At 39.9% G+C, this 20,000-nt stretch overlaps 1 protein-coding gene across 4 annotated transcripts in view; it reads right to left on the bottom strand.

Annotated features, from left to right (window-relative positions):
* Positions 1-20,000, bottom strand: part of LOC135109174 (uncharacterized) — a 36,121-nt gene that overhangs the window by 9,790 nt on the left and 6,331 nt on the right. For 2 of the 4 annotated variants that reach the window (XM_064020314.1, XM_064020315.1), the window contains exons 1-2: positions 12,686-12,778; positions 7,133-7,217 (exon numbers count right to left, since the gene is read on the bottom strand). In XM_064020314.1, the coding sequence (XP_063876384.1) occupies positions 7,133-7,217; positions 12,686-12,777 (177 nt within the window). In that variant the 5' untranslated portion in view covers position 12,778. Of the gene's footprint in view, positions 1-7,132; positions 7,218-9,915; positions 10,233-12,685; positions 12,779-20,000 lie in introns of those variants that run through there. The other 2 variants (XM_064020317.1, XM_064020316.1) reach the window with 2 other exon arrangements.

The raw sequence follows: 20,000 nt of genomic DNA, 5'->3' as shown, positions 1-20,000 counted from the left end.
CATTAGGGCTACCATTCAAAACGACACAGAAATTATCAGTCAGATTATTATGGGTATTTTTTTTCCTTTGATGGCGCACAATACTTCAAACTACCACAAGAATCACGAAAGCCTACTTAAAAACCCCAATAATTTCGTCCGACGCTTGGAAAAAGTATAAGTAACGTTTTTTTTTTAGGAGTACTTTTTCCTTTAATGGTGCAGAATACTTAAAACAACCACAAAAATCTCAAAAACCTACTTAAAAACCTCAACAACTTCTTACGGTGCTTGCAAAAATGATAAATAACGTTTTACATGAACGCCTTTTTCCTTTGACGATGTAGGACATCTTAAACTACCACAACGACTGCGAAAACCTATTTAAAAACCTCAGAAATTTCATCTGAAGCTTGCAAAGGACATCCAAGTTAAGGCACAGAAACACTTGAAAATACGGCGCGTGTTCCCTTCCTCGCGCGTTTCTCATATCGGGAGTTTTCAGGAGAGGTGAGTGTCACTTACAGAAGTTAATTAAAAGCGACGATTTCTCACCTGGAGCGGCGGCGAGCAAGTCATATCTGCCGGAAAAGAGTTTGTAGGGCGAGTGTAAGCTGACGCAATCAAGGTATTCTCTCTCTCTCTCTCTCTCTCTCTCTCTCTCTAGTGCGTTTCCCCGCCTCTCTCTTTCCCTGAAATGTATTGGCGCCGCTGGAAAATAAACCAAGCGTGACAATTCCAACGACTCTTCATCCTGTAATAGTTTTGATGCGAACGACAACAACTGAGAGTGTTAGTTAAGCACGGCCCGGCTTTGTTGTTGTTACTGATGTTGATGTTGATGTTGTTGTTGTTGTTGTTGTTGTTGTTGTTGTTGTTGTTGTTGTTGTCGTTGATGTTGTCTTTGTCGTCCTCCTCCTCCGGCTCTTGTTCTTGTTCTTCCTTTTCTTTTTCTTTCTTCTTCTTCTTCTTCTTCTTTGTTTTTTTCTTCTTCTCATTCATCTTCTTATTCCCTTTCCACCTCCTCTTCTTCTTCGTTTTCCTCCTCTTTCTCCTCCTCCTCCTTCTCCTCCTCCTCCTCCTCCTCCTCCTCCTGTTCTCGTCCTCAGGGAGTGTTTAGGTCTGGGTGGAGTAACAGTAGCACACTCCCACGCGCGGCTCAGGTGTCTGACTTTGCACTTTCACATTCCGCCTCCGCATTCCCTTCACTCACAGTACATAGCGTGCCTCAACAAGCTCAGTTAATAATTAAACCTGGCTATACAAGGTGACGTATGGCATAGGTCGGTCTTTTATAAATATCTGGCTGTATAGATGAACATAATATTAAGGCGCGTATTCTTGTATATTTCGACATTACTACCTCGACTGGTTTCAAAAGGCTGTAGTGGAAGATATTGCGACTTCAAAGCGTTTTTATTTAGTGGTAGTTTAATCAAGTTTTCTGTGTCGATAGTAAGAAGAAGAAGAAAAAAAAAAACACTCCTGAGAAGCCAAGTAATTGTTTCGTGTGACCTCCGAAAGTAATCCTTGTGAGATAACAAAGCCTTGGCATAGGTCACTCTCTTACAGAATAAACAAGATATCAAGGCGCATATTCTTAAAGATTTCGACGTCCCATCTCGACTAGTTTTAAAAGGCACTCACGGAAGCTACTGGTAGTTCAAAGTGCTTAACTCTTTCACTGCTGTTTGGCACACTTTGTCTTAATCGCGAACCACTCGAGATGCTTCATTTTGTCCTGCAGCCACTTCTAAACATTACAGGGGCAAGAAACTGGAAAGTTATTTTTATCCTTCCCTTTTCTTTCCAGTACGTGCTTGTGTAGGTCTTGTATTGTGCCTCTAGTGCTGTCAATTGCTAGATGTCGCAGTGAAGGGATTAAATAATTCTATTGGAAGTTTAAATAAGCATTCACCATCAATAATGAAAACACACACACACACACACACACACACACACACACACACACACACACACACACACACACATCTCAGAAGCCAAGCAATCATTCTTTTCGACTTTTGAAAATAATCCTTGTCAGAACAAAGCGTTGAACAAAAGAAATAAAAAAAAAAAAATGCACCGATGTTTAACTGCCTCGATGTGTGCAATTAAAAAGACAAACTAGTTATACAAATTGGCCGGTGCAGCAAGGAAAAAAAATAAGGAAACTAAAAGAAGTGGCGATGATTGTGTTGCACAGGAAGAAGATGACATAACAGGTGAGAGTGGGTAGGCATTTAGCAGCGGCAGTACAGACCTGAAATAATTTGTAAATGTCTGTTACTACCGCCTCGAGGGATTGCTGTCAGAGAGCTCAGATGGACTTGCGTAAGGAATATATGAACTCTTCTCCCTAAGGCTACGAGAGAGAGAGAGAGAGAGAGAGAGAGAGAGAGAGAGAGAGAGAGAGAGAGAGAGAGAGAGAGAGAGAGAGAGAGAGAGAGAGAGAGAGAGAGAGATACCAGCTTCAAAACACCACGAGAAATAAAACATGTCAATGACTAGCCAAAATTTACACTTCTTCGTTAATATATTTTTGTGTTTTTACGTTATGGATGTGAAGTTTCATTAATAACCTCACTTGGTTTTTCGAGTCATAGACAGAGAGGTGATCTTTCCTTGTGCATGTGTGTGGGAGGTCGGCCAAGGGCAGGAACATAATTAAAAAGAAAACATTGCTATTTTGCGGCTTCCTCCCTCAAAAAAAAGAAAAAAGTTAAATAAAAAAAAAAAAAAAAAAACCTCCAGAATGAAGGACAATTTAGTTTCCATGTCTCGCTACTCCTGTGCTTATATTTTTGTACACGTGCTGTTCTAACATTTCCATCTGTTTCCTTGCCCTGTACCTGGATTTCGTGTTTGGTACTTAAGCCTTTTACAGACATCTGACACATCTTTCCTTAATTCTTAACCACTCAGACATTTATTCTACTTCTACATCCACTTCCAAACATCATACTGGCTAGAAACTGCAAAATCTTTCCTTTTATCCCCTTATAAAGATTTCATACCTTACTTTTAGTGTTGTGAACTGCTATATATCCCAGTGAGTGTTAAGCAATGCTACGAGGCTCTAAGTTCTGGGACAAAGATACAGAAAGAAGACTGAGGTGGCTTGAGCAGGTGGAGAGGTGAGAGATAAAGAGTACATGGCGGGGAGGAAGGAGGATGCAACAGGTAGGAGGAAAAGAGGAAGATCAAAGGCTTGTGGATGCACTGAAGGAAGACACTCGGGTGCAGGGTGTAAGAGAAGATGCAGAGACAGTGTAAGGTGTAGGTGATGCACTGTGGCGACCAGAAACAGATGGTGAATGGGTGATGGGTGGAGAAGATGACTGAATGCGGTTGTTTGTGAAGAGAGGTGATATCTAGAAAATATTTTATAATGTGATTCTCTCTCTCTCTCTCTCTCTCTCTCTCTCTCTCTCTCTCTCTCTCTCTCTCTCTCGATAAATATTTTGCCTCAAATTCGCGGTTAACAGTGTTTGTTTGTGAGAGATTAAATTTTGCCTCCAGGAAATGGATGCACCTCATTTCATCTATTTTAATTCTTTCCTATAAAAATTTCCTTCATCTTTTTTTATTTATTTATTTACTTTTTTTATTTATCTAACCCTGTAAGGTATTTATTTCCCACCTATTTCCTGTATGCCGGAGGGAGTGGAGGGTGAGGAGAGAGCCTTCTACTTTACTGTCTTTTTCTTCTACTGTCACCTTAGTAGTCTTAGAACGGGTCATTTCGTGAGGACCGCAAGGTCTGTTGTGGCCTGTATTTCTATGTAACACACTTTCTGTCTCTCTCTCTCTCTCTCTCTCTCTCTCTCTCTCTCTCTCTCTCTCTCTCTCTCTCTCTCTCTCTCTCTCTCTTGTGTGACATATGTTTTTTTTTTCCTGTTTAAAATTTTCTATTCACATATATTTTCTCTTTTAGCAGAAACACACACACACACACACACACACACACACACACACACACACACACACTATGTCAAGGAAGGGCACACGTGAACTGAACTGTTTTCCCTCCACCTCCTCTTTTCTCTCTCCATGAAAAAAAAAGTGTCGGTAATTAAGTCCATGATATATTTTCTTTATTTCATCTCACTTTTCTTTTTTTTTTTTTGCCATTTTCTTTTATGATCAAGTGAACATATACACCGTTATGATTCTCTCTCTCTCTCTCTCTCTCTCTCTCTCTCTCTCTCTCTCTCTCTCTCCTCCCTCTCTCTCGTGCATCTTGTTTTATTTCTATTTTTATGATCTTTTATTATCTTATTTATTTAGTTTATTTATTCATTTATTTACTGAATTTTGCATTTCCACCCTTTCTTCCCACACGCGGCCAATGTTTTTTATTCATTTATTTTCTTTTTATGACAGGACATGGAGATGAAATGATGCTGAAGGTGATAGTGGAACAGATGATGATGATGATGATGATGATGATGATGATGATGAGGATGAGGATGATGATGAGGATGAGGATGATAGTGGATGTACTGATGATGTACATTAAGAAAGAAAACAACGAAGAAAAGGCAAAAACAAAAAGAAGAAGAAGAAGAAGAAGAAGAAGAAGAAGAAGAAGAAGAAAACGAAGACGAAGACGAAGACGAAGAAGGAGAAGAAGAAGAAGAAGAAGAAGAAGAAGAAGAAGAAGAAGAAGAAAAGTGACAGTACATGGGTTCAAACAGTCCTTGGAAGAGAGCAAAGCATTTCTAAAGACAGTCTTGTTTCAGTACATTCAATACAATTCACCAGCCCTACCCAGCTGTGGTCGGGCATCAGAGCAGTGCAGCCTTCACTCCTCTCTATATAGCTTTCCTTTCACCCCGTCCACAACGCTCCGCCAACCAGTACTTCTCTCTCTCTCTCTCTCTCTCTCTCTCTCTCTGCTACCAGATGTACTCAAGCCCAAGACATGAAAGGACGAGACGGGAGCGAAATATAAGATTAAGTTTCTGTTCTTTCTTCAAATGCGAGTAGAAAGGAGACATTCCCATTACTGTGAACTGTATAGAAGATCGAAAGGGTATTCTGAAAAACATCTATGAAGTGAATGAGAAAGAGAGAGAACCCGGCTATCTATTTATATATGTGACACTTCAAAGTACGAGTAACATTATCGAGCGGTCAAAGCGTTTCAAAATACGGATTCAGAAGAAGTGATGTGATGCCTTACTTAAATTAGGTCATCTTACCTCCAGTTCCGTTAAAAAGCTGAAATTTTTCCAGGAGGCTTTTTAGGGTGTTTCCATGCTTCTGTTGATGGCTTAACGCGGAGTCTGCGTCGTTAATGTGAAAGAAACATCAAAATCCGACTACTCATCTCTGTGTCCTCTGAAAGTGGTCCTAGAGAGAGAGAGAGAGAGAGAGAGAGAGAGAGAGAGAGAGAGAGAGAGAGAGAGAGAGAGAGAGAGAGAGAGAGAGAGAGAGAGAGAGAGAGAGAGAGAGAGAGAGAGAATATCAAAATGATTTACGCTAAGAATCCAAAAGACATCTTGAAATTGATCAAAAATAGTCTATTGTAACTTAGTATCGCAGGATCACGACACAAGGGCGAAAGATACACAGGTAAAGATACACAGGAACACATGAAGATGGGGACACAAGGCACTGAGATAGAAGATACATAGGTACACAGAATACATAAATACAAATAAAAAAAATACACAGACATGAAACCAAAGGATACACAGGACACAGAATTAAGTGAAGGCATACACATACGTATAGAACTGGAGTATTTCAGACCCATATTTTCGCCTCAACGAATTTAAGGGAGCAGGTATAAAATTTCATAAACCCACGTAATCTTTGTCGAAATAAGAATATAGAAAAAAAAAAAAAACTACTAGATTTAAAGGGTTACGAACATTGACCTTCTCGATGCATTCTGAGGTGTGGCAGTACGCTGGAGGAAAAAAAAAATGAGGCGAGGGTGGGAGAAGAAAAAGGCGAGGTGACTGGCAGAAAAAAGAGTAAGAGGGAGAAATGGAAAAAAAAAAAAAAAAAACAGGAGGATGGGGTGATAAAAAAAACGGGATAAATAAAAATAAAGAAACAGGAGAAAATTAGTAAAAGGGAGAGTTTTAAGAAAAATGGGTGAGAAAAAAAAAGAGTAGATTGGGGTTAGAGAAGAAGAAGAAGAAAAAAAAAATGAGGATGGGGAGAACAAGAGGAGTTTGGGAATGAAAAATGTCACAGCATGGTGAACTATGAGTGTGATAAACTGTAGGTACTGTCCATTATTCCTACTGTATGCACACAAAAATAATAAGATAGAATAAAAAAAAAAAAATATATATATATGAAAAAATACGAAAAAAATAGAATAGATAATAATAAAATAAAAATAAGATAAGAAGAAATAATGAAAAAAAAATATATATAGTGAAATAAATCAGGTGTATGTGACACGTTACACTCATAAACTAAAGAAAACCTCTAATTATCGTCAAAAAAGAAAAAAAAAAAAAAAATAAATAATAAAAAAAAAAATAAATAAAACAAGAAACAGCAGCAGATGTGTTGGCCCACGTCAGGTAGTTTGCTATACGCTACACTGATTAATCAATCTAATCTACTCGTTAATACATCAATAGCTAAATCATACGTTACGCTTTTACTAGTGACACTAAAGGAAACTATCTCATGTAACAGGAAACGGAGAGAAAATAATAAATAACCTTTTTCATAACGTGCTGGTGAACGCTGGTGTGAATAATGAACAACGCGCAGGTCAAATATCATCCTCTAAAAACAATCTGTAGCGTTACGGGAAAAACAGGTGTGAATAATGAAGGCTTCGGGAGAAATAAGACGCCACAAGGAACAGTAAGATCGCCGTCCGTTTTCTGTTGGGATCTTAAGAGGGACTAGTATTCTTTCTACAGCAGGTGAAATTTTATGAATTTTACACACACACACACACACACACACACACACACACACACACACACACACACACACACACACACACTACCAGTAACATTCCACGCACAGCAGCACTGCAACCTTTATTACATTTGTCAAGCAACGTTACGCGTGCAAACCAATCGCAGTGTTCCCTGGATGAAAATAGCACAGTAATCTGATTAACTAAGGAACGGAGCTGCAAACACACAAATGGCGAGTCTATTCTTACCATGACGGCGGGGACGAACTGGGGGCGTTGACTCACTCCTGGGGTCGTGCTTGTCGGCTCCAGGGACAGAGTGGTGGGACCGCGGCTGGAAGGAGGACGAGGAACAATAGAGGGAGGATATGAGACTGACAGGGAGTGGGTGTTCTTTCAATGGTTAACTTTGATTGGGGAAAATAAATGGGGTTTAGGAAGGCTATGTGTTTGAAAAGGGAGAGACAAGAATGATGACTTAGCTTTAACAGTAGTCATAATGGTTAAGTGACAAGTGACATGCTGGAGAAAGGCGCAATGGGGACCGTTCAAAAAGAGGAGCTTGATAAAGGAACGCATCTTTGGAGGCGACAATACATGTTGACTGAGGACAGATAGCACGAGAAGCGTTAATACAGAGGTCTAAAAATGGATCGATGAAGAACTGTATCTTGAATAGGAGAAATGAGTGAAAACTGGACGAAACAAATGGAGACTTAACCTTCTGCCAGCTATTAACAGTATGAGGTTTGGTGCTTTGAGTCACAATCACGTTTACTGAGCGAATATAAAACTACAGGCATTAAAATGTCTCACCCACTCAATTTTTGGTGTCTGTGGTGTCCTTCGGGTTTATCATCTAAGTTTGCTGGCACCAGGTCGTTCTTCAGCTTGGTAAGTCACAGCAGATAAAAACAAGAACTTTAATGATGAAAAACCTAAATGAAGTATTAAATTAAGGACTATACGTAGCTGTGTTGGAAGGAAAGTATGAAGTGGAAAAATCAATCAAGAAATCCACGTTTAAATGACTCAGTGGCGAAAGATTTATTAACCTTTTTTATTTCATACTAGATATCAATAGAGGATATGTTAAGCATGATGATATATTTCTGTAACAAAGGGGGTTGATGTAATTTCCAGTTATCCAAATAATCTATGTTTACATAAATCAGTGGGAAAAAATATTAACACCTTTTAATTTTATACTAGTCATCAGCAGAGGATTATATTGAGCTTTCGGTGAAATATTTGTGTAATGAAGGTATTAAAATGCTTTCCAGTTAGTCATCCGCTACAATCATATCTATTTATTCTGCTAACAACTGATGACTGCATGACGCTCGGAAATGATCAATAGAAGTGAATGAGTTAGAGATTTCATTCTTGTTAGCGAGAGAGAGAGAGAGAGAGAGAGAGAGAGAGAGAGAGAGAGAGAGAGAGAGAGAGAGAGAGAGAGAGAGAGAGAGAGAGAATTACGCTACCGCGCTGCAACAATATCAAATGTCTCCCATTATAGTAACCAGAGTGCTAATTCTCCTGCCAAGAAAGTGCCTTGAGCCAGGACTCGTATTCTGAAATGCTTTGTACTTTCATCATGACTATTTTGAAAGACAAGAGAAATGATTAATTGGTTTCTCATGAATGTTATTCCACTCTGATGTAAAATCCTTGTTAAACTAAGCTATTCTTCCTCCTCCTCCTTCTCTTCCTCTTCCCTCGCAATGCAGATACTATAAGTAACACAAAAAATAACACAAATAACCAAATCAGTTTCTCCTACATTACTATAATCATGAGAACACACTTCGTAAACTTCAACAACTTCGACTTAAGCCTCGTATAAGCAATAGAGATAAAACACCGGAATGTTTAAAAATACGGCCATGAGAGAGAAAATTAAACTTCCGTAGCCTTGAGACCTCAGCAAGGACGCCCCAGAGTGCACCGCTAGGATGATGAGCCTTGCACGTCAACACGCCCAAAGACACGCGGCGGCCACAGCACGGAGGACGAGAGAGCACGGCGAAATGTTGCACCGCTGAGGACTTCAAACGTGAATAGCAAAATCAAGTGGGTGATTAACAGTTGCCTGAGAACGGAAGATGACAAGCCAGAATTCGCATGTAGCATTATTATTATTATTATTATTTTATTTTTCATATTATGTATTTATATGCGTGACGAATGCCGGAGAGAGAGAGAGAGAGAGAGAGAGAGAGAGAGAGAGAGAGAGAGAGAGAGAGAGAGAGAGAGAGAGAGTTCGCTAATTTACCGCTTCCCAAAAACTCAGTAATGCGTGAGGGAACAACGTTTTCAAACCTGATGAAATTTAAGGTTTCTGACCATCGAAGCACGTCCAACTTCACGTAATGAACTTCTGTTATAGAAAAGCGCCAGGACTAAGTTGTTTCCGTTCTATTCCACGCGACAGAAGTGGCACTGTTAGGCACTCGGCGTGGTGTTACTTCTCCCACGAGTCGTTTGTACTTCGTTAGCACCGAAGAAACTGACCGAGAATTAGTAACGGTATTAAAACAACATTCTACATCCACGGCACGTATTTTCAAAGGTTTGTGACTCTCGTAAGAAATATTTCCAAAAGCCGGAGATGATTAGTCGGGTTTTCATGGGTCCTTTTCCTACTGATGCTGCTGAATGAGTTAAACTGTACTAGGATCATGCACACACCCTTGTAAGCCCCAATTTACTTTCACTACTATCACTAGAATCATGCAGAAACCATTCAAGTCTCCATTAACTTTCACTAAAGATTCTTAAAAATATTTAAGATAAGACGCCGACACGCTTAAGAATGCGGTCTAAGAACTGAGCGACATCACAAGTTTTTCAACGCGCTTAAACTCGAGACGATTGGTCGAAAGAGTCTTCCCTCACTAGTAAGTACGAGTGAAGTGAGCGAGAGATAGAGAGCGGAAGGCAAGTGGAAACACTAACAAGATCTGCAGCACACGACGAAGAGAAGGCAGGGCGGCGGGCGCGCAAGTGGCAACCAGATGTAGCCGACCTACCTTTTATATTGACACGCCTCCGTCCCGCCCCCAGCCTTGCGACACGAGGCGACCTCACACTTGTTGGCAGTCCTCCTCGTGTCGGGATGGAAAGATGGCGAACCAGAGTCTTTCTTATTCCAGCAGCACGGTATTAATGATGGCAGGTCGCCTACACCCACAGGGGCGGGAGGGGGCCACGTGGGCGTCGCAACACGGGGCGCGGCGCTAAGTTAGATTAGTAATGTTTCCTCGAGCTCCCTGAGGACCCAACCGCCCACGTATTATGGAAGACACAGCCGCGCCCGTCCCCGTCTGCTGCTGATGGCGTGTCTCTGTGTCTGCAGCATGATAGTGGCATATTTTGACACCACAGTAGGGGAAACAAACAAAATAAATAAATAAATAAGATAAAGGGTTCTGTTCCTGAGCATTTCGTTATCTTTTACACTAAGCATTTTCTAGTAGAGGTAATTCAGGTTTCAAAGACGCTTCCGTGGTTCTAGTGATGGTCTAGCAGGGGGCTCTGCATTACCAACGACGAAAAAACCAATGAGAGCTTGACTGATACCATTTTTATTCGAAAATATATGAAGGGTCGGTGTTTAAAATATGACCCTTTGTGTGCCCTTGTTAGTCTATCAATTTCTCTTGGAAAATTTACTTTTTTTTTAGATAAATCTTTGGATATATATAATCTGAAATGATCTATTTATTTATTTACTTATTTATCTACCTATTTGTTTATTTATTTAGTATTTATATATTTGTCTATTTACTTAATATTTTTTTTTCGCAAGCATTACATATCTTTTCGTGACGCAAACCTAAGGAGAATGTTCACACTGCTGCCCACCTTCTTTTTTTCATTTCAAGCACCTTATCATTTCAAGCAGTGTGAATACATGGGCAGATACGAGTAGATGGTAAATGCAGTTTAATATTAATAAGTGTAAAATACTTAGCGTAGGTAAAAGAAACCCACGCATTATGTACACAATAAAGAACTGGGGTTTGCTGAGTTCAGAAAACGAAAAAAGATTTATTACTTATAGTTAGCTCTGATCTCCACATGAAAAAACAAAGCATAGAGGCCAGAAATAAAGCAAATCGGGTATTAGCATTCATTTTTAAAAACGTGAAATCTAGAAGTCCCGAAGTAATATCAAAGTTATATTTAGTGCTGGTCAGACCTCATCTAAATAATGCTGTGCAGTTCTGGTCCCCATATAACAGGAAGGATACAGGGGATGAGGGGTTTTCCTTATGGGATGAGAATGAAGCTTTTAAATTTACAGTCCTTAGAAAGACGTAGGTTTAGAGAGGATCTGAGAGAAATCTGTAAGTGGTATTGGGGATATAACAAGGGTGACGTAAGCAAAATTCTCAGAATCAGTAATCAGAATAGAACAAGAAATAATGAATTCGAGCTTGAAAAAAAGTTAAGTTTAAAAAGAGGTACGAAGGGATTGGTTCTCAAATTGAGTGGTAGATGAATGGACTCAGTAATCAGGTTGTTAGTGGTGAGTTAATAGGGATCTTTAAAAGATTAAACAAATTTATAGTTGGGGACGATAGGTGGAACTTGGTAGGTATGTTTCATAAAGGGATTGCCACTTGTAGGCCTGACGGCTTCTTGCAACTTCCCTTATTTTCTGTGCACAGACAGGAATGAAGGCCAGATTATCACTCCTGAAGAGACAGAGAGCTTTAAAAGACAGGACTATGCTAGCTCGATCTGACGCTCTGAAGTGCAGGGCACAGGAAAGATGAGAGGAAACGGACGATTCCTGCTGTACTCACCCGTAAAGGTGACTTAAATAGACAAGAGGATAAAAAATTGATAAGATGGAAAAGTACCAGACATCGGAGGTTATAAGGCGCTGCGGTGAATCATTAGGGGCTGCTGTGTATGTGCAACGATAATGATGTAATACTGTTGCTAAAGTAAGGCTGTGAAATATTTAAATGGTTATATTAAGTGGAGATTATTACTTCTTTATAGAAAGGTCATGTTGTTTACGAACACTTCATATGAGGTAAAGTACGCACAACTGTTAGAAAAATAAGAGTATATATATAAAAGTTCTTCAAAGCGAAATAGGAGAAAAATGGAAATATAATAAGATTACGTATAAAATAAAGATGAACTACTAAGTAACCATACAAAAATTTTACGTGACATTTGTAGAGTAGAAAAGCTCAGACTTACGAAATAAATAAATTAATAAATAAATAACCAAACGAAATATTACCTGAGATTTATAACGTACGCACGAATCGTACAAAGACACATTAACTAACCATACAAAAATTAACCCGACATTTGTAAACACTTCAAAATAAATACCAAGCAACAAAAACATACAAAACTTCACATAAACATTTGTTACGTAATATTAGTTGGTACTTTTACTTGCTTCCTGTCTTCCTTGCTAGCCATACAAAATTCTACATGACACAAAGTACGTAAGCAAGTGCTGTGAAGGAAATACTAACTGACCACACTCTTACATAAACAGCGCTAGAGAAAAAGATTACAAACGTGCCTGCGAGTTCAACAAGTCAGTGCCAAAGTCCACTACTCCATGCCAGCAACTCTGACACACTCCTTGACTGGGTTCCCTACAACACAACACATACATACCATCAGTCAATACAGACAGTCCACGCTCCCCAGTCGGTCAACCAGTCAGTCAGTTACTCAAGACAGAAATACCAAATGAAAAAGGTGAACACAAAACTAAAGTACATAAACCACAACACACATTACGCTGGACCTCATGCTTACCTGAGATTCTTCCTGACGTGTTGAGCGGTGACACACATGGTGACTATCACTTGCTCCACACCCTCGACTCCGTCTTTCGTCCGCCGTGCCATGATCTGTAAAATCCATCACCATTTAGCAAAGAAAATGGGAAAGCGGCCTACTCTCCTGCCAGACACACTTAGACATTTGTCTTTGTTTTTAAATTGTGTGTAAACTGCCTATGTCAACACTGATGACGGGGTAACAAAAAAGATATAGAACAGAGGAATACCAGATACATAAATATAGTAATACATCTTTAATTCTCCTTGAGGACTCTGTCATTAAATCGAAGAGCATCTGAGGCAAAGCGCTGAGGCGAAGTGTCTCAGCCCCTCAGCCGCCTGACGCAGCTCATGACGCTTCATTAATGTTCTCAGCAGCTGGCGCTATTCACCCTCGCTCACCTGCCATCGCTAAGGAAACGTTCTTTACTGCGAAGCAACACAGAATAATGTAGATATAACTCAAGATGGCCGCCGTCTCGAAGGAAGCCAACACTAAACTTCATCAAATGCTTCCTTACCGAAGTTCTAATAATATTTGCATAAAAAAAAAAAATCATTTAATTATGACAGCAAATGATCACAAATAAGTTCAGATTCATACAAAAATAAACATAATAAAGTCAAGAGTATGTAAGGGTGAAATATACGAACACGTCAATTCACATGAAAGACTTTGGATCACAAGCTTCATCGCGGCAATGCTTCGAAACCAGTTACGAAGCGTTTCATGAAGTAGTTGTTTCGTGGATTCGCATTGTTTCCTGATAATCGATCCTCCGTCTTGCTGTGTTGATGTTTTCGCGGGGGAAGATGAAAGATGGGCATGAGAGTAAGTGGGATGAAATGCTTAGGTAAGTGGAGAAATAAAAACAAGAAAGGAGGAGATAAATAGAACGGAGAAACGAGAAGGAAGAGATGAAAATAATTAACGTATCCCTTGTATCTAATGACGCTGCTGACTTCGATGAGGAGACCAACACGATGGAGTAGGGAAGAATTGTCGGCAGTTTGAATATTAATAAAAGAACAACTCGTTAAATTCACTAACAAGAGTAACGAGGGGAAGAGAGGCTTGCTGCTTCCACTAGTTACGACTGAAGAGGGGTTGTTTTTTGTTTCACTGGTAGTCAATCTTTCCCCACTGTCATATACAACTTTTAAAAGTTTTATATTTTGTGAAAATTTCTAAAATACATACTTATGTAGCTTGGCAAAAATTAAAATTAACTTCATAATTTTTTTCCTTAACATCCATCCAAATACTTTATAACAGTGATCTCAGTGTTAACAAAAGACAATCATAGTGTTGTGTCTTTCGGGGTAGCGGTGAAACCAAGGACTTCCACCATACCCTTTACTTAGTAAACTATGTACACCTAGGAGTGACGCAGTGGCGGCCAGGGCTGGGAAGTATCTGACTCAACCGGACACGGCACTCAAATACATGATGTTGGTTCGAATCTTTACAATACTAAAATAATGAAAACGATACAGCGACTCGGTACATCATTAAAAACCAAAACATTAATACAATTGTTACACATTGTGTGGTAGTTAACTACCACAACACATAGCAGTCATCGTTCCCCTCACTTCACAGGCCTTGCTTGTTCTCATAAAACAAATAATGTTACAAAGGTACTCAAATGTATTAATTATTACAATAGTTAGCCTGCAAGATTTATAGTTTTCTTTCAATCATCCTCCGTGTAAAAGAAAACGAGAGCTTAATGTATAGCTCTACGAATTGCATAATGAGATCTAAGACCATTCTCAAAGGTTTCGGCGCCTTATGTCGATCTCTTTAAACAGATTCTGGTGGACGATATTGGGATTTCAAGGGCGTTTTCATGATTATAGCACTACGATTTATATTTTGAAATCTGGGACAGTTGAGCGAAGGCATGGTGGCTCGGTGAAACAGTAAGTAACACTAATACTCTAATACTAAGCACCACTACTAAGCACTACAAGAATACATACCAAGAACTAATACGAGAGTACCTGACGCTGCTGTATTTCAATGGACTTTCACCCACACGTGCCAGAAACAATGCGCTAGAGAGAGAGAGAGAGAGAGAGAGAGAGAGAGAGAGAGAGAGAGAGACTGGAGGGTTCTTAGTGTGGAGGGAGACTCATGGATGGTTGCGTCAGAATACATTGATGTAGATACGTTGATGGAGAGATAAACGAGTGAATATATGTATGAATGAATGAATAAATAAATAAATACATAAATGGATGAATAACTGAATAAATGAGTAAATAAATAAGTAGATAAATAAATGAATATAAAATAGATGGACAGATAGGTAGATACAGATAGACAGACCGATAGATAAACAGACAGACGGGCAGGCATTTAGACAAAAAGACAGACAGACACAGATAAACAGATGGATAGCTATAGAAAAAAAAAAGAGACAGACAGACAGACAAACAGACAGACACACCAAGCCAAGTAGACGGAGAAGTATTGCCTTGAGGAACGTCGCTGGTATACATACATACAAACATACATACCTACATGCATACATACATATATACATACATACACAAAACAACTTCACGCATAAGAAATTTTCCTGCACTCCGTTTTATTTGCGCAGGAAACTTTGTTATTGCTTTCCTCTCAAGTTCACGTTTTTTTTTTTTTTCCCCAAGCGAGAGACGGAGGGCGGTGGATTCAGTGGTGGTGTTAACATGACTTGCACTAAGATTTGTATACGCAAGCTTGTATCTTTTTCAAGCATTCAAACATTCAATTCCCAGCCGTCTTTATTTGTAGTTTTTATTTATTTATTTTCTTGTTAGTATATTTTTTTCTTTTAGATTTGAGTCGTATCTTATTTTTTGTTGCTTTTACCTTTCATTTTCACGTTACCAGTGTTTTTATGCAGTTTTATATTTTGGCGCCACGTGACCTTAGCTGTTGTGGCGCTACGTGAGATATTTTCAGTGACTTCACTTCAAAATGATAAACACTGTGGTATGTGACGTCTTTTTTGAGACGATGATACATTAATCAGTCAAGTAATTAATCAACCGACCAATTAATCAGTCAATTACTTAACTAACCAATCAGTCAGTCAGTCAGTTAACTAACGTATCAGTCAATCATCTTAGCAATCACTCAATCATAAACATTTATAAAAGATGACGCTGTTTTTTTCATCCCCATCAAAAGAAGAAGAAGAAAAAAAAAAGAGAAAAGGAAATGATAAGCATTATATCGTATACAATCATGAAGAAGATTACTTTTAATTAACTAGTGCTAAAGTAATTACTGCTGGATATTTTTTCTTTCCCACCCAACCTTCCTTTCATGATCTCTGTCAATCCACTCCCCTGCTCCTCTTTGCAGTACGGACACAGGTAACACAACCGTGCCTCCATGGCCGGTAATGATACACTCAGGAAATGAAAATGTATGACTGGAATCCGAACAGAAATAGAATAGAAATGATAAGGCGCTCTCTCTCTCTCTCTCTCTCTCTCTCTCTCTCTCTCTCTCTCTCTCTCTCTTTCTTTCAATTCTTCAGCACCTGCGAGTTGATCCTTCACCTTCCTCTCCTTCAGGAAAGCGAGGTTAATGTTCTGCTAATTTCCTGCAGCGAATTAACATCTAATTGCTGTTGGTCTCTGGGGGGGGGGTCAGTGGTTTCCGACTTTCTACTTTCCTCATTCTAGTGTGGACTCACTATTCAGGTTTGTAACTCTGTTCATCACTACTAAACACTGGTTACATGCTTACTGGGGCGTGGCTAAAGTCCTTGCCTCGCAATCAGCGAAGGAGTGTGGTGGGTAAGCTTGCTTCTTAAGGGTCTCGAAGCACGGTGACGAAGCATGGAGACTCTTCACAACTACACTGCCCAGCTGTCTGTTCAGGATGCGTGGGAAGGTGCTTGGGACAGTGCTTACATATCGTTTGTCCCACGTCTGCCACACAAAGTTAGTCGTGGCCCACAAAACTCTTCGCAAGTGTAAGTGTACCTCCTTACTGTGGGAAAAAAATAAATAAATAAATAAAAATAAATAAATAAAAATAAATAAATAAATAAAATAAATAAATAAAATAAAATAAATAAATAAAAAAAAAAAGAGGACAGTGCATAAGTGGGATAACGAGTTTGGATGTAAGATTTGCTTCAACATACAGAATGTGGAAGCCAAATATGCAGGGAGCTGGAACAAAGTGAATCGCGCGCCACTCACTTCTTAGTCCGCGTGTCCCTTCCTCCGGCGCATCCGAGGGTCAACACTGCTCCTGGAAATTGTTTGAGCGGCGAGATTACAGCTTCATTTTTATTCGTGGTGGATGCAAACACTCAGCGGGAATGTACAGTTGTCTGCAGCAGTGATGTGATTTTCTATAATTAGGGAAAAAAGTGTATGGCAAATATCTCCACTAGTGCCATTTGGTTTCTGCGGAGTTACTTATATAAAGTAGTTTATTGACATATATTTTCTAGATTTACATGTAGTCACTGAGCTGTGTGAAGAGAGGACGTATTTGAGGCGACTGTATGTGTACTGTAACTGTACTGAAACTATTAATTTTATGAATCGATATTTCGTTTTTTTTTTTTACTTTAAGGCCGTAAGTCTCTCTCTCTCTCTCTCTCTCTCTCTCTCTCTCTCTCTCTCTCTCTCTCTCTCTCTCTCTCTCATTTTAGTGATTAAATCAAGTAGTTAGTGCACTCACATTCTCCAGAACTTCAAGGGGAGGCGCTGTTTGAAATCCACCAGCGTCTCTGCACTTATTAAATGCTGCGCCGCCTCCAGCCTCTGGGTATGAAAACATTCGACGCCCGGAGTAATCCTGAACACCGTGCCCAGATTATGATTTCACCTTTTTTTAATGCGAGAAAACTGAGCGGGAAAAGTAAAATAAAAAAGGTAACAGTCCGAAAAGAGAACAGCCAAATGGATTATCAGAAGCTGGGGGATAAGTGCCTTGAAACCTGCCTCTTCACTGAGTTCAAGTCATAGTAAGGGGAAGTGAAGAAGCAGGCAGGGAGTTCCAGAGTTTACCAGGAAAAGAGATAAAAGACTGAGAATACTGATTAACTCTCGCATTAGAGAAGTGGACAGAATAGGGGTGAGAGGAAGCAGCAAGTATTCATGACCGTCTTGGAGATACGCCCAACATTCTTGACCTTTTCCTAACCTCTAATCCTTCTGCTTATGCTGTCACTCTATCTTCTCCGTTGGGCTCCTCCGATCACAGTCTCATATCTGTATCTTGTTCTATCGCTCCAATGCCTCCTCAGAATCCCCCAAAGCGGAGGAGGTGCCTCTGGCATTTTGCCTCTGCTGATTGGGGGGACATGGAGGTATTATGCTGATTTTCCTTGGAATGACCACTGCTTCCGTGTCAGAGACCCGTTTATGTGTGCCGAGAGCATAACAGAGGGGATAGTGTCTGGCATGGAGGCTTACATTCCTCACCCTTTCTCTCGACCTTAACCTTCCAAACCTTAGTTTAACACAGCCTGTTCTCGTGCTATACATGGTACAGAGGTGGCCCACAAAGGGTACTTGAGCCTTCCATCACCTGAATCTCATGCGCTTTATATTTCTACCGTGAATCATGCCAAGTCTGTTCTCCAACTAGCCAAAACTCCTTCATTAATAGAAAGTGTGAAAAACTTTTAAGATCTAACTCCCCTCGTGACTTCTGGCATCTAGCCAAAAACATCTCCAATAATTTTGCTTCTTCGTCTTTTCCTCCTTTATTTCAATCTGATGGCACCACTGCCATCCCATCTATTTATAAAGCTGAACTCTTTCCTCAGATCTTTGCTAAAATCATCAATGATCCTCTCAGCCAAACTTCTTGTCCTATCAACTCCTACGCTGATAATACCACCCTGAACTTTTCACGTCTTTTCGTAGACGCCCAACCCTTCAGGAAGTAAACAATTCACGCAGGGAAGCTACAGAAAGCCCGACTTCAGATCCTTCCAAAATTTCTGATTGGGGCAGAGCAAACTTAGTATCGTTCAATGCCTCAAAAACTCAATTCCTCCATCTATCAACACGACACAAACTTCCAGACAACTATCTCCTGTTCTTCAATGACACTCAACTGTCCCCCTCTTCTACACTGAACACCCTCTGTCTGTCCTTTACTGATAATCTAAACTGGAAACTCATATCTCAATTTTAACTAAATTAGCTTCTATGAAGTTAGGCGTTCTGAGTCATCTCCGTCAGTTTTTCTCATCCTTCCAGCTGCTACTCTATATTGGGGCCTTATTCGCCCAGGTATGGAGTATGCTTCACATGTATGGGGGCGTTCCACTCACATCGCTGTTTTAGACAGGGTGGAATCAGAAGCTTTCGTCTTATCAACTCTACTAACTGACTGTTTTCAGCCTCTTTCTCATCGCCGCAATGTTGAATCTCTGGCTATCTTCGATTGCTATTTTCATCGTGCCTCCCGTTCTCCCACGGCCTCGCTGCACAAGGCTTTCTTCTTTCTCTCATTCCTATTCTGTCCACCTCTCTGATGGAAAAGTTAACCAGTATTCTCATTCATTCATCCCCTTCTCTGGTAAACTCTAGAACTCCCTACCTGCTTCTGTATTTCCTCCTTCTTATGACTTGAACCCTTTCAAGAGGAAGGTTTCAAGACACTTATCCTTCAATTTTCGATGGTTGTCTTTTTTTTTTTTTTCTTTTCGGGAGGGGGGACTAGCGCTTAAGTGAGATTTTTTTTTTTTTCCGTTCTTATTTGCCTTGGCCAGTGACCCTCTTACATGAAAAAAAGTCTTGTGCAGCGAGGCCGCGGGTGGAGAGGAGGCATCTGTTTTCTTGGCTTTCATATTTCATAAGACTGCATTTCTCTCTACTTCGTTCACTGTGAGGCTGAATGAAGTTCAGCTCTGACTGGTGACACAATTAATAGTTAACATAGACGTAAATAAAATAGTGCATACGCTATGAACCCTTGCACTGCCATGATCTTCATCTGGTAATACTTACTACATTCATGTTCCGTAGCGACAAAACAGCTGACAGATGACAACATGGAAGGCGCGCAGCATAGTGATGAATGACAACATACCAAATTGCACCAGAGAGGAGGAAGACAGTGTGTGTGTGTGTGTGTGTGTGTGTGTGTGTGTGTGTGTGTGTGTGTGGATTGCAAAATATGTCGACATACAAAAAATATTCATGAATCTCTCAAATTCGTAACATTGCGCGCTACAGACTAAACTATGACGAGATGCAAAATTACCATGGAAACTTTGTGCGCCGCTACGCCTCTCATGCAGTGT

This window comes from Scylla paramamosain, chromosome 18 (genome assembly GCF_035594125.1).
Source record: "Scylla paramamosain isolate STU-SP2022 chromosome 18, ASM3559412v1, whole genome shotgun sequence".
Taxonomy (NCBI): domain Eukaryota; kingdom Metazoa; phylum Arthropoda; class Malacostraca; order Decapoda; family Portunidae; genus Scylla; species Scylla paramamosain.
Note: the sequence above shows the minus strand (reverse complement) of the source record. Positions and strands in the feature narration are given on the sequence as shown.